We start from the raw sequence: 15,769 nt of genomic DNA, 5'->3' as shown, positions 1-15,769 counted from the left end.
ACTAGAGGAGTTTTAGGCCACGTGACTCTGTGGTCGGAATTTGGCTGCAAAGTATTTTTTAGTACAAGTCTCATCTTTTTTTATGTTATTATGGGTTGGTAGTAGTCTGCCTCCTTAGTTACAGCACTATTTTCAAGAGGCACTGTAACCAGGTGACTATTTCTTACTTACATCAGTTGAACTATTGATGAAAGGAACTCTCTAGACAATGCCCAGTTCAGGTCTTCTAGAAGCTCGTTCACTCTCTGATTTCTGCAGAAAAAACCCTCTTAACCGAGCCAGAATTATGCTTGTTTCCAGTATTGCCATAGCATCCATGTGCAAGAAGAAGGTTAGCCCCAACTCATGAAGCATGATTTCTGAAGCAAAGCATTGCAAGCGTCATACACAATATCGTAGGTGCATCAGGGGATTGAGGTCAGATCACATTTTTGTATGTTACATACATCACACAGAAAAGCAGAAGGCCTCTTTTAAGATGTACCTATATCTATTTTAGGACATTGTCCTCAGGGAGAGGTGTGGCGCAGCGGCCAGTGCGGCTAACTTTACAGCACGGGGCTCACGGTTCGATCGCTGGCGGCACCTCAGCATCATGTGACTCTGGGCAATAGCTCACTTAATCTCCCCAATTTCCCCCCAGCACATGGATACCCTAAGGGGTGATAAGTTTGTACTTTACAGATGTGGAATTATTATTATTATTCTATTTATAGCGTTTTCTACATAATCCCAACCAATCGACCACTGATTCAGGTATCCATTAAATGACTATCGATTCTCCACAGATTTCTAGACCTCAATAGAGATCTGGAATAAAGATCATTATATTATGCACACTTTCATGAAAGTAGTTAGTCCTACCATGACGATGTGGTGTTTCTCAAAGTTGTCCGGAAGCTTTACAATGTAGCACCAGTAGGTGGTTTCTTGGCTAGGGATCATAACCTGGGATGCAGTTATCTCCATTGTTTTAATATCACCGGGGAGGTCTGGGGTAATGACGTCAGTCTTCAGCAACTGCACCCTCTGGAGCCCTCGATGGATTGTGGAGACATTGATCCCTTTGAGAGAGCGGGAAGGTTTATCCAGAAATCCATAAATAAGGTGCACTGTTCCATCCTAACAGCAGGAAGAAAGAACATTCACAAATTGCATTGCACACAGTGAGTAAGTCAATGAAGAATAATCTACATCCCAACACAAGCAATTGCATAGTAATTAACTAACGATGGCAATTATCTGGGTTTAGCCAGCAGCCAATCAGAGCTAAGGTATATTGGTTGGTTAGAGAAAGGGAGACATTGCTTGATATTAATGGGGAAAGATAGACAAACAGACAGACAGGCAGGCAGACAGACAGACAGATAGACAGACAGACAGACACCCCATTTTTTGTGCAGACATTCATTTTGTTAAACAGAGAGGCTAGGGTCTCCATCTAGAGTGCTTCCTCGTAAACTGAGCAGGACTTAAACAGCACCCAGCCGGCAATCGTTTATGCTTCATGCAAAAGAAAAGCAGAACTTGCCCGCAAAATGCACAGGTGCTAAAGCAAGCATTAGTAACCACTTGTTTTGAGGGTCAAAGTTGATTTCCTGTGAGATTTATAACCCAGGTTCCTAACCATATATACTTGGGGAGGAGATAAACAATCTCAGGGCTCAAGCCGGTGTTAAGCATCCTGCTAACTACTACAATCATTTAATTCCTATAAAAATTATTTTTCAGTTGTACCAGGATACCAGAAAGAGACCGCTTAATTTCCCCTGGCTTTGGTTTTATCCTTCACACAAGGTATTTTCTGCTTGAACGGGTCCCCAGTGAGACACAATTATGTAAAATCAAGCACTAAAATTTAGGAAATTTCTATTATTATGTATAAATCAAACTTGTCAGGTTTTTGCCCACATAATGAAAGTTTTACCCACCCTAAATATTTTCTACAACCTAAAATAATCAGATCTTTCGAAAAACTGTTTTTGCCCAGTCTTTTATTTTATATCAGAATTTTAAAAACTGTCCAAATGGTTTCCCACCCATGTAAAAGTGTGTTGTGCTTTTGGAAATTAATTCTGCACACAGTTGCAGTCACAGTGTGGGAATTTGTCAAGCATATCCCAATGAATGTGATCACCTTATTATGATTGCAGGATCCAAATTCCAAATAATGAAAAAAATAGGAAGACCTTTGCCCACTCACAGGCAAGCAATAGCAACTGCAGCCAGGTTGTCTAGAAGCAGTGGCTTCTTGTTTCTTTCAAACGTTATGTCATGTGAAAAGAGAGTACCTCAATAAGGTAGTCTTGGGGATCGCATGTGCTAAACGCTCGCTTGAAGATCAAATATAGGCCGTCTTCGTTCTTATGGGCTGCCAGAAGCTGGTAGTCCTGCTGGGAATCCAGGTGCAGCTCTCCTTTTCGGTCGCTCCAAGCATCCTAGTTTAACCGGAACATAAAGGAAAAGCATTACTTTTTTTTCTTGTGGAGCTAATTAGTTGTAGCTGCTGTATTACTAACACACCTAATGTCCACCCTAAAAAAGAGGTTCATTTATAGACTCATGCCTCTATTGAAACTCTGTCTTGCTTCTGACTTTCTGTTTATAGTGCCACATAACTCTTAACCAATGTCTCTCCTGACTCTCCTCTTGGTATGATATTCTTCTCCCTCACATGCTAGCAAATTTTGTAGCCCTCGCCACCTTTCAACGCAAGGATATTGATAGTTCCTCCACATGACATAGCACATACCAATGTCTGGCTGACTTACTCTTCAATCAGCACTCTTTTCCACATCCCACTCCATTGTCTAAGGCTGGATCTCCAACCTTTTCTGTAGATAGAGCTACTTCTGCTCAAGAAAAGTCCTCCTGAGCTGCTATAAAATGTTATCGCTGTAAAATAGGGAGCACATTGTTATGTTAAAATTACACTGTGACTACCCTTGGTAGTGACCCAAGCATTTCAGGTAAGGTTGCCAGCAGAAATTCCAGGAATAAAGAAATATCAACTTTAAATGGATTTTGCACCTGCCACATTTTGTCTTTATCCGCATAAAATTATCTGAAACAACACATATTTTTCTAAACCACGTCCCATTTTGGGAAAACAAATACAATTTTCCAGAAGAAGAACTATTTCTGAAAATATAATCCATCAGTTTTCATGTTTGGGAAATACAAGTGAGCACTCACAGCTCTAAAGATATCACATAGACATCTTCTGCTGCAAATGCCCTGCTATTAAAATCATAGGCCATGGATGTTCACCATTAGCACCAAGGATGCATGCAATGTGCCAATAAAGCCCACCATTATAACAGGCTGTCCATTGTGTCAAAGTTGGGCCCATAATGGCTGTATGCCCAACATTTATCAGTTATGGCCCTTATTATTACTACGTGAGAGGGGCAACCATAATGTAGGGGGTGCTTAAAAGTAGGCCAGCAATGCTCTTAATATGTCAATCATGGGTGCGAGTATGCCACAACTATAGTATACCAAGAATTCTCAAAATATGTCCAGCATGACCATTATCACGCCATTACCAATATTATGCCATGACTAGACACAATTGTGCAGGCAATGAACCCTTTATAATTGGAGGTAGCCAACACTTTTAGTGATCATTGACATCAGGCACAGGTCCCAGTGACTAGCACTGTTTAAAATGGAGGGAAACAATGTCGCACATGAACAGGCACACACATGAATGTGCATGCACACACACACAAACACAGATGAATGCACAAGAGAATCTTAATTGTCTCAGCTCTGGTTCCATGCCAGCTCTACTCAGCTCTTGGGCTGAGCAGTGCTGCCTTCTTTAATGTACACAACCCTTTTAAATGAGATACTAGGCTCAGCTTCACTTCCGAGGGCTACTTTAAGACAACTGGTAAGCTACCAGTTTCTACTCATTGGAGACCCCTGGTCTTATGTCTCCTCCTGTTTTACAACATTCACTGCAATCTGTGCAAGTATGTTCTTGCTCCATCTCCACTCCCAAAATAACTCTAATGTTCTCCTACCAGGTTGCTCAGATATGACTACACGAGAACACACCCAAACTACATGTCCCATGACTTTGCCACTCACTCTTTGAAATGTCCCCACTTTCCCATTCATCATAGCACAAATCCAATATTTACTTCACGTGCTTGCTGTTGGGATAGCTAGGGTACCTCCTCCACACACCCAAAACTAATTACAGGGTCTGTGAGTCCTGCCCATCCACATCCTTACATTTATTCCTGGCACCACCGGTCTACCATATTGGCATCGAGCTTCCCGTCCTCCAACAGCAGGTGTGAAACTTTTACTCTAATTCTCGCTGGCAAATCCTTCTTTGATACCCCACTAAACGGAATGTGTCCCAGAATAACTACCAGTTGCAAAGATACATTCTAGTGCTCCACCCTTCACCTTTTTGTTTCTTCAGGGCGATTGTCTAAGTGTGTCAGGTATGCGCAGGCATGGGTCCTGTACTCGCTGCGCCATATGACTCAAGATGCATCTCACGGATGAGGCTCAGATAGGCCTCAGCCAGTCGGGAGTTGCTTGGTTCCCATTTAGAAGGGACCTGGCCTTGCCTATTGAAGCAGGACCAAGCCTAATTTACCAGAGGGTTGTTATGGCTGGAGGAGGATAAATGGTAGGAAACAGACAGCCTGGAATGAGGTCCAGAGTAATTCAAAGTAGTTTTAATTAATTAAAGCTTGCGACTCAATCTAATTCACTTGAAGGTGCATTATTCACAGTAATGTTTTCGTAATGCATCTTGGGAGGCTACTGGTTATGTAAGAAGAACAACTCTTCTGAAAAAATGTCTCTGAATCGCATCTTGTTCCGATCTGTTGCTATTCTGTCATTCCTTGAAATGCATCATCTACCACACAATTCGTTATTGGGGTTAACACTGGTCTTTTAAGGTTGTTTCAACCCTCTTTCCAGTTTAGGTGTTACTGGCCCAGTGAGAACTCCCTAGGTGGAAACCCCGTAGGAGCCCTGTAAAGTTATCTCAGGACCCATCCATTTTTGACTGATGTTCCTGACACAATAATAGTTAAATGCATGGGTCGACAGCATATATTCCAAAGGATGCTTTGGGGCCAGCCCACAAGTCTGCCGGCAGATTTCTCTTCAAAAGCATATGCTGCTTTACCAATTCTCTGGAAAAATGAACACTTTCCCACTAATCTTTTGAAAAGATTCCTGGTTTGAGAAACCGAGAAAGAACGTGCACCCAAGCCCCGCCAAGCCTGTCACAGATGTGTGCGGATCCTAGTCCTGGGTGAGCAGGGCAAACGGAGCTCTCCCAGGGTTTGTGAAATTGCAACATTTCCTTTCTCACAAACTTCAGATATTTCTTGCAAAAGCTTTAAAAAATAATGCTAAACAGTTGCAAAGTTTATTGAAGTTCAGCTTTTATACGAAAATCAGGTCTTTGGTAAGTTATGTAGGTAAATGTAATTTGTGTTGAGCTATTCATGAATAAAAGCTTAGTAAAGTATGCACTTGCATTGCAAAAGCTCAGGAGCTGGGGTGTAGCTTGGCCAGTAAGATTAGGAGGGGGTGTGAGCTTCAGTTTTTCCAACAACTATTTTTTTTTCCCGGAGTTTTATAAAGTGCAAACTTGACCCGAAAGTATTGGGTATCAGAGCACTTTACATGGCACTAGTTGCATTACATTAGGTCACATTCATTTTTGTCAGGCACGGGGAGATTAAGTGATTTGCCCAGAATCACAGGATGTTCAGCGTCATTGCCAAGACTCGAACCCGGTTCCACAGATTCAAGGTCGACCACCCTAGCCGTTAGGACAACTCCTCTACCCAAACTATGCTGCCAAATCGTGTTGAAATACATTAAAATAACCAACATGTTTTAAGACCTTTAAAAAGAGAGAGAGAGCAAACATCCTAGGTGCAAACCAACATACTCCTCACCAGTGGCATAGCGTTCGCAGGGCCACAGGATCGTTTGCCCCAGGAACAAAATTCATAGGGGACGCAAAATAAAAATTAAAAAAATCTCATTACTAATTTTTTGCCTTTAAACTTTTGAGCCAGGAAGTGCTAACGGTCCACGGGTTAGGGGGGCGCAATACTTTCATTGCCCCAGGTGCCGGAAACCCACACTACGTCGCAGCTCCACACTACACCCGACTGAAAACACCTGTACCCAACATTTTTACTAGAGAATTGGTTTTTTAGGGGGGGGTAGCACCCCAAACACCCCACGCCCCTGAAGCTGAGCCCCTGCTTAGGAGTTATTAGTGTCAACTAATTTTCGCCAGAGACCTACAGAAGCATTGAGGCTTTGTAAAAGTGTGCTACTCTGTGAACTATGGGTAGCCCAATACTTGTGAACTCTGGGGGGTTACGCTTACCTAATAAAACCTTTTCTGAACCCTGGCTTTTGGTATGGGGATAAACCACATGGCCACCCCATTAAAATAAAATACCCCAAATCCCTCGATATTGCCATGGGAACAGCGCAATCCGCCCCATTTAGGGATTACCTCAGCCGTATCAGAACCAAAGAACAGATGGATTGAAAAAAAATACAGACCTGCACGAATTTCACAGTTTGGAAATTGAAAAAAACTCTTGAGCAGACAGGCAGCTGATCTGCCGCACATCTAAAATTGGAAGACAGGGAGTGCAAAATAAACAAATTAGACAGTCCTCACAAGATTTAGATCCAGAAATAATTGGCATTTCGGCAACATATTGTTCTTGAAAAATAAACATGCAGAATATGTTTCCTTCAACCTAAAGTTTTCTGTGTGGGATTTTTCCATCTTGCTTGGCCTCTAGGGCGCTGGTGGGGGCTGCAAGTAGCTCCTGGGGAGAGCCGGAGGCAGGGATGTGGGGTAGAAGCCGAGCCCAACAATCTGTGTATCTTGAAGGTCAGGATATAGTTTTCAGAAGCATCGTCTGACAAAAATATACTTGACTAAAGATTAGTTAAAACAAATATCATACCATTGAGTGGTGATTTTCGAATATTAAGTTTGATGAGAAAAAATGTTTTGTAGAAGAAACTTAGGACACAATAATTAAGTCAGACAATAATCCTGGTTTAAAACAAAGGCATTACCAAATCATGTCTGGTTAGTATCTGTACTCCGGTAGGCGTGAGCATCTAATACGAACTTTGGAAAACAAGGTACCCGTATCCCAAATGGATGCCTAAGAATTAATTGAGTCAAGGAAAACACGCATTGAGCTGGCACTGAACCAGCCCTCGCAATCTCTAACATTGATTATAAGTGATATATAGTAAGGCAACGTGTAGAGGCGATAGAGCGGGTAAAATGTTGGCGTGGCTGCTGCAGTTGGATATAAACAGGGCCCTTATGTGATACAATCCCTAACAGCTGCATATTAATGATGGTTTCACCAAACAGAACACACAACTTCATGAGGATTTTCCACATAGGCGACTTGTCATGTACAATCCTACTTGGAAGAGATACCCCTGAAGACCTTTACAATCACCAGAAGGTGCTCTGACACTGGGAGAGTTAAACAAGGCAACTGACCAGTTTGCACGTGGAAAATCCCTGGGAGAGGATGGACTCCCATAGAAATGGGAATCCTGGAGCAGGAATCAGTTGACACCTAAATTACTGAAACTTTACCAGGCAGCTGATCAACAGGGAGCCTGTCACAGTCAATGAGGGAGGCAACCATCACAATATCACGAAAAGTAGGGCGGACTTATTTAATGATCGGTCATATCCCTGGCTATCCCATTTAAATTAAAACTACACGACTATAGGGAAGATGTTAGGAAATAGGTTTGCACTTGGTGACAGAAGTAGTGGACCAGGATCAGAATGGCTTCCTTTCTGGTCATAACACTTTCTTAAATTTGAGGTGATTGTTTCAGATTATGGACAGGACATCATCAATGAGTATACCAACTGGGCGGTCTCTCTAGACATAGAGAAAGCCTTTGATACTTTTTGAAGATCTTATCTAAGAGGGTGTTAGAAAAATTAGGAGTGGATTCTTCGTTTATGAAGTTGATTAAGTTATTTTACATGTCACCACTGGCAAGGGTCAAGACAGGAGCGATAGCGTCGACACCCTGGAAGGTGAAACGGGACATGAGGTAGGAATGCCTGTATTGTTTGCTCTGGCCATGGAGCCGCTGGCCTGCATAATGAGAGGGCCAGACTGGGGAATTAAGCTGGATAATTGTTGGCATGCCATTTCATTATATTCAGAAGATCCATTACTATGTCTGAGAGGTGATGCCTTGGCAATAGATGATGTAATGTCTGTGTTAGATAAGTTTAGGGAAATGAAAAGACATAAAATACACTGGTCAAAAAAAGATGCTATTTCCCAAGTGAAGCACGCCCTCACCAGTCAACTGCTAGATTGGAATTCAGATTTGATACATTTAAATATCTGGGTGTTAAGGTTTATCACACCTCAAAAAAATTGTTGGAAGGTAAATAGGGTAGACTAAACAAGTGATCCCATGTTGGATTGGACTTCCACTATCCCCAATGGACAAGGTCGCGGTGTCAAAGATGTTAGTGTTCCCCAGATTGTCATACTGTTTTGTGGCACCACCGATAAACACTGCCTTCCTCCGGGCTTGCAGAGACTGATGTCCAGTTTTGTCTGGAGAATGGGCAGATGCTGAGCAGCAGTTACCGAAATACAGAAGCCAGTTCAAGAAGGAGGATTCCGGGCGCCCAATTATGAAGTTTACTGCATGGATAGTCAATTACAGCATGTAATGAGATAGGTGAGCGATGCTGAGGATTCGTACAAGAGAGATGACATAGAGGCAGCATTGCCTACAGGTAATAGTTAGATCTGGTAGTTTGGACAAGGACAGGCTTCCACTATCTACCCGTTGCTGCTACGGGCGGCAAAGACACGTCGGGAAACGTATGTGAAACAAGCAGGTATAAAAGCACCTTGCATGCCTGATATTCCTTAGTGCTGTCTGCGGTGTGCTTTGAGCTAACAATAACACGTAATAAGGGGAGGGAGGCAGGACACATAAGACATGCTCAATGACTTCAGGAAGCATACAGACCCACTGTGGGACACTTTTTAACAAATGAAGCACTTATTAGAGCATTAATTCAAACATAGGAACAGGAGAGTCTGAACCTTTGGTAATAGATGCCTTAAACTTGCTTCTTACTCAGGGGAAAGGCAGGAAAGCCATATACTGTATACTATATTGCTTCCTATTTACACACATAACAATTTGAAATTTAAATAGGAAACTCAAATAATCTGATCTCGGATGAAAAGTGGGAGAGGTGTTTAGCATAATCGAAAACAGTTTCAAGGAACCCACAGTTTAAAGGCATCCAGTGTAATGTCCTCAATCAAGCATATATTTCACCCAAACATATAAGTCGAATATATGAGAGGTCAAGCTTGGGATGTCCAAAGCGTGGGGTGATGGAGGCTGATTTTTATTGTATGGTCTTGCCTGATGATAGTAACCAAGAGAATTATGTCTAGCTGTAATAGGAGAAATAACAGACACACATGTTGCAATGACAACATTAGAGTGCCTTTGAGGTGTTGCACTGAGATACAAATAGCAGGAATTATGTATCTGTTAGACCAGTCACCCTTAGGGTGGTCTTCCCCTAAATGTTTGCCTGCTTATCTCCTTTTTGTGCTGCATCTTTTGTTGGCCTTAGCACTCTGAGCACTTTGCCACTGCTAACCAGTGCTAAGGTGCATGTGCCTCTCCCCTAAACATGGTAACACTGGTGTATACACAATTGGCATAATTAGTTTGCTTAGAAGTTCCTTGTAAAGTGGCATACCACATACTCAGGACCTGTAATCTAAGTGCTACAAGGGGGCCTACAACACTGGTTGTGCCACCCACAAAATTGGGGGATTAGATGTTGGTACTGGCATAGAATTGTATAGTGGTGGCATGGAAGGCTGCTGTTGCATCAAACTTAAAAACATGGTTAAAGATGTTAAAACGTGGACTGTGGCTGAAGCAGAGACACTGCAACAAATAGCTAAGTATGGGGGTGAACTAAGGGCGAGCACCGATTGGGTCATGTTAATGATAAAACTGGAAGCAAAGTCTAATGGACGTCATCCCTGAAGTACGGGTGTGTATATATGTACCTCAATTAGGAGAGAGATGGCAATAGTACTGTAAAGTGTAATGTGAGTTGAATGTACACTGGTCTCGCGCTATGGTCTTGTAGCCCTTCCTCTGATTTGCATCCCCTTTTATACCTTTCCCTGTTCAACAGTGACATGTTGCATTTCCCCACTAGGACAAAAAACTAACGCTTGTTCCTCAAGTGAAGTCTCTGTATTTTTCTCTTATCTCATTACTGCATTTAGTGCATATTAATATAATGTAAATTATATATTTTGTCAACTTTCCTTTGCTGACAAACATAAAGCCCATGTCAGCCACCTCTCATATTAGAACCAGTCTTTGCTCTTTCGTGCCTGGAGGTCGAAGATATCTTTCTGGTTGCTCCTCCAGCTGTTACACTTTCTTCCTTGAGATTTATTTGGCACACTACTGTTTGTATGAGATTTAACAAAAGCACATCTCAAATTTGATCACATGAACACAGTGATTGATCACCTGATACTTTAGGATTCAGATCGACACACTTGGGGATATTCTGAAGAACAGGCTTTAATTATCGCCAACCTAGGTTAAAGTAATTTTACATAAGGCCATCTATCACGGAAAACTACTGCCGTGTTGGGAAAAAGGCGTATTCTCAACACGCCGGCAACAGGCGATTGTTTCCCGATAACGAGTCAAATGTCCACGTTAAAATTACCGGGATGCCGATAAAAAAGGAAACCCGAACGTGAAAAAAATTGCGATGGACCCAACAGCGATAAAAATATCAGTGATAATCAGTGCCAGGCTTGCTATTCCCACGTCAGGTGGGAAAAATCACCATAAAAGCTGCAAAAAACCCCCCCAAAAAAACAAAACACAAACAACTGAGAAGCACCATGGAGGAAGCTGGAGCAATGACAGAGGCCAACCAGAACCCCACAAACCCCCGGAGGACCAGCCAGGGACCTCGGGGAAGGAGAAGGGCAAGGAGAAGAAGAAGAGGAACCCGCGATTCAGTCCACAGGAAAACAAGACACCAACAACAACTGTTCATCACCTCCACTGTGTCATTGGCAACTAAAAATGCAATATGGCAGTCCATCTTGGCCAAGGTGAATGCAGTCGGAGTGAAGAGAAGGGAAGTGGACGACTGCAAGAAGCGCTGGAATGATGTGAAGCGCAAAACCAAGCTAAAACCCGCTAACAACCGGAAAGCAGCAATGCAGACTGGAGGTGGGAGTCCAGCGGTACAGCAGGAGCTGGATGAGATGGAGGAAATGGTGTCCACAGTCATCAGTGGGGAGATGGTGGCAGGAGTTGGGGGACCAGACACTGCTCAACATGACGTGACCCAACAGCAACAGGGTGAGTAACGACCAGGGACTGGGGGGACGGGGGTAGATGGGCACAATGGCACACATGCACAATTAAGTATAGCACAGTGCACACCCACAATGACTCTGGATCATGTCCTTGATCTCCTTGGTATACTGCAGCACACATAGAAACAGCAAGTAGGCCCCCGTCGACAATGTGCCCAGAGGGGGCCCTCCCCACTCCACTAATCTCACAACAAACCCATGCACATGTGCTGAACCCAGCAAAACTGCAGGTCCATGAGCCACACTGACAATGCAAGTAACACTGCATGACGATTAGCATGGCTGTAGTCCAATCATCATGACATGGTGCACGCCACAACACTGAGGTGGCCGAGTGTGGACCACATCCATAAAGTAGCAGGTCACGCTCTGACACATCCACATGCATAAACAACCCCTGACGTCAACAAGACATCTGCAGACAAACCATGCCCAAGAGTCCCAACTCCCAAGAGCACAATTTATCCAAGTCTGCAACATCTCAGCACTGTATGAGCACAAAAGCAAAAGGCACACCGCCTGAAAGGGATAAGGGCCAGCAAAATCATAGCTGCAGGGGTGACTCTCCCACAATGCAGCACACACACATTAGAATCAGAGCACATCAACATTGACAACAATGTGGTTCAAACTGCAACACTTACAGATCAGAACAGAGGACACAACTGCTGCTGCTTGGGTGTAGAAACTGGCCAATCACATTTGGCATAGCAGGAAACTGTGAGATGCTAATGTACAAGTACAACCTCACATCCCTGATGGTGTAGAAATGTCCACTGTCCTGCATTAAATAGGCATCTCCTCCCAAACAGTCATAATGTACATTGTCATGCAGTTTGTCTGTAAACTTGTCCAATGCATGAACATACATGGAACACACTGTTAAACTGCAGCTCCCATTTACATTGCAGGGGGAGAATCAACACTTCCTGTAGACCAGACCGTACATCTCTTCACTGATGAGGAAGAGGACCTCCACACCATCAACACCGACATCCTCCAACAGCTCATGGACACCCTCAGCACCTCACCCCCAGAAGCAATGTAGCCCAGCTGCATCGAGAAGACCCCACTCCCTGCACAGACCACACAGCAGGAATCACCCACCACCACGGCTATCTCCCAGGACTCCCATGACCAACACATGACATTCCAACGCCGTGTGTTAGAGGGCCAGAAGGAGATGGCTGATCAGGTGCAGGTGGGGTTCGACCTCATGGCAGCCAAACTAGATGCTATATGTGGGTGTCTAAGTCCCATCAGTAACCACTTACAGTCCCTAACGGACACCCACATTCCCCTCCATGCTCTCCAACAAGCCATGGCTGACATCGCTGGAGTCATGACTCTGAGACAAGAACAACTGTCTAGTCAGAGTGGCTCCAGCGATGTCACCTGGGAGGTGGGACACATGCGGAGGATCATGGAGAACATGGAGAGGATGCAGGCGGAAAGAATGGCTGCCACGACTGCACACCAGCGAGATGTAGCTGGGATCTTCCATGCCCTGCAGATCCTCATCATGGCATTGCTGCCACAAGGCCTGGTGCAGATGAATGTTGCTGCTACTACTCCATCCACATCTCCGCCCCCTGATGTGTCAGTGCCTCACAGTGCGGCAGACATTCCACCTCCGGCCCTTGATGGGTCAGTGCCATACAGTGCTGCAGACAAAACACCACCACCCACATGTGAGGCACACCACACATCAGAGGACGATGATATGGATGATTCTGTCTTTGTGGTAAGAAGGAAGTGGTAGCATTCATCTCCACCTTATGGCCTGTTTCAGCTTGGTACTGCCCTCGGCATCATGCCCTGGAATAACACCTTCCACTGTCCCCCGATACACTCTGCGACACTCACCTTGGCCCTTGACATGGACTGCCATATTTGGTTTGGTTACCAATGACACAGCAATCAGACTGCGGACTGAACTTTTCCTATTCCGATGAACTTGTCAATCCTTAAAGGACTCTGGCTGGCCCTCCACGGGACAACAATGTAAAGTGGGGTTTGCATGGCCATGTACTTGTCCAGCTTCAACACTCCACCAAATGTGATTAAAGTATTCTAATTCAGGGGCGTGGCTTGGCTGCGAGGCGGAATGGCTGCCTGAAACCGCAGCTCCGCCGATCGGGCTAATTAATCCGGCAGATATCCGAACAACTTGTGCCTGGACTCGGCTCTCTCGTCCCCACCTGAACGCCTTATGTTGGGGCTCGGCCGGAGGGAATCCCTGCCACGGTGGTTGCGGCTGCAGCGACGATTGACCTGCCGAGAGGCGGCCGGAGGCGGGGCCTGCGACGCTCGTGGACGCCGGGGACTAGCGTGGGGCTGGTGCCCGGAGGGGAGCGGTGGTACCCGGCGGCGTGCGGCTGGTCGCCCCGGACCCGGTTGCGCCGCCTCACAGGATCTTCCCCCACGGGGGGCGCTGAGATTCGGGGGCTGTGTGCCCTGTGCTGAGGATCGTTGCTGGCGACATCGCGGCTCGGTGCCGGGAGGGCGCTCTGTGACCCCGTGCCTGGGACGCCTAGAGGCCGTTCGGAAATCGTGGAGCATGGGCCTGTGCCGATGACCGGAGAGGAACACTGAGGGATCGCGCGAGCCGGGGTTGATGTGCCGATCCTCCTGGCGAAGGAACACGTGCTGTGCCTGTGGGGCGCCTCTACTCCCCTTTGGGCGCTGGGACCTGCGCCGGACCTCGGGACCTGTGGCGGAGGGCGGCCATTGCGTCCGTAACTGCGAAGGTACTGTTCCCTGTGAGAGGGCTCACCGTGACGGCGGACTGCCTGCAATTGTAGCTTGGGGAGGTGTGCCCGCTGCCCGGTCCCGGAGAATGTACGTTGCTGAGCCGTGGCCCCTCGGAGGCGGGTGATAGTGCCTGTGGGGACGAGAGCAGGCGGCGTTTCCGCCCGGGGGGTGCCGCGTGAGTCGCCATTTGCAAGATTGGAGCGTTGCTGAGGCCGGGCGGCACAGCCACGAGGCCCTGACCTGTAAATCCAAAAGCGCAGCGGTTGCGCTGGGGGCTGCCTGCGGCTGGTGATCCGTGCCTTGGCTGGACCGGGTGAGCGGATTGATCCGTGGAAGGCATACTCTGCCGTGAGGGACGGTGCCTGCTCTGTTAGCGGTGTGGGGCAGCAATGGGCAAGCCTGATACCCGTCAACCGAGACTGACATTCGACAAATCTAAACAAAAAACGCCAGACCCAGACGCTCGGGACTCTGAGGCTGCGAAGGATGCCCAGGGCGGCTCTCAAGACGCGGACATCAAGTCAATGTTTCAGGAACTGAAGGCGAGCCTGCAGGGAATAGATGGCAAGATGGACGCGCTAGCGGTGCGCATGGATGGTATTACGACGCGAATGGACAAGCAAGAAGGCAGAGTGGAAGGGTTGGAAACGCGCGTCGCGGAGTCAGAAGAGAGCCAGTCGACACTGGTCGCACAAATGAAGGGCATGGACAAAGTACTGGCTCTCATACAGCAAAAAAACGAGGACTTGGAGTCGCGCTCGAGGCGCAACAACATCCGCGTCACGGGGGTGGCAGAATCGACGGACATCACCAACATGGAGCAGTATGTTGAGCAGATGCTTAAAGACGTGTTCGGGACAAGTCTCTCGCCGATGTTCCTCGTCGAGAGGGCGCACAGGACGCTGGGACCTAGGCCTAAGCCGGGAGCGCCGTCCAGGCCCATTATTGCGCGCATCTTGAACTACAGGGACCGAGACACTATATTGCGCATGGCACGAGACATGAAGGACGTGCAATACAAGGGTAACCACATCGCACTGTACCCGGATTTCACTCTACAGGTCCAGTCGGCTCGCCGAGAATTCATGCCGGCTAAGAAAATTTTCCAACAAACGGGCACGAAGTACTCATTGATCTACCCTGCCAAGCTCCGGGTGCAGGGCCCGGGGAAACCCTCTTTTTTCGTGGATGCGAAGGCAGCCCTCCAGTATGCGAAGCACCTGGCCAGAGACCAGAAGAACCACCCGCCCGCGGAGGGACCAGCTCTCCAGGACAGGCTAAGTGATAATGAATGATTATATCCGATGGGTATCTGGTGTTCCAATATGACCTGCCTGAATGGGCTGGATTGGAGACTGGGGACTGCTGGGGACATTGGGAGATACCTCCAGGTGGCCGGGCTGCTGTTAATATGACTTTTTGATTTAGGGGGGGGAGGTCCTTGAGCTGGCACATTCAGCAGGCGCTCGATCGCCCTGTCAAAAGTACGGGGTTAGTAGGTGGCCAACCTGCGCACCTCAGGG

The 15,769-nt window shown here is 46.4% G+C and overlaps 1 protein-coding gene across 1 annotated transcript in view; it reads right to left on the bottom strand.

Annotated features, from left to right (window-relative positions):
• DBH (dopamine beta-hydroxylase) overlaps window positions 1–15,769 on the bottom strand; it is a 451,213-nt gene that overhangs the window by 378,138 nt on the left and 57,306 nt on the right. The window contains exons 2-3 of the mRNA XM_085612530.1: window positions 2,292–2,438; window positions 865–1,122 (exon numbers count right to left, since the gene is read on the bottom strand). Coding sequence (XP_085468656.1) covers window positions 865–1,122; window positions 2,292–2,438 — 405 coding nt within the window. The remainder of the gene's footprint in view (window positions 1–864; window positions 1,123–2,291; window positions 2,439–15,769) is intronic.

Source organism: Triturus cristatus, chromosome 1_2 (genome assembly GCF_964204655.1).
Source record: "Triturus cristatus chromosome 1_2, aTriCri1.1, whole genome shotgun sequence".
NCBI classification, from domain to species: domain Eukaryota; kingdom Metazoa; phylum Chordata; class Amphibia; order Caudata; family Salamandridae; genus Triturus; species Triturus cristatus.
Note: the sequence above shows the minus strand (reverse complement) of the source record. Positions and strands in the feature narration are given on the sequence as shown.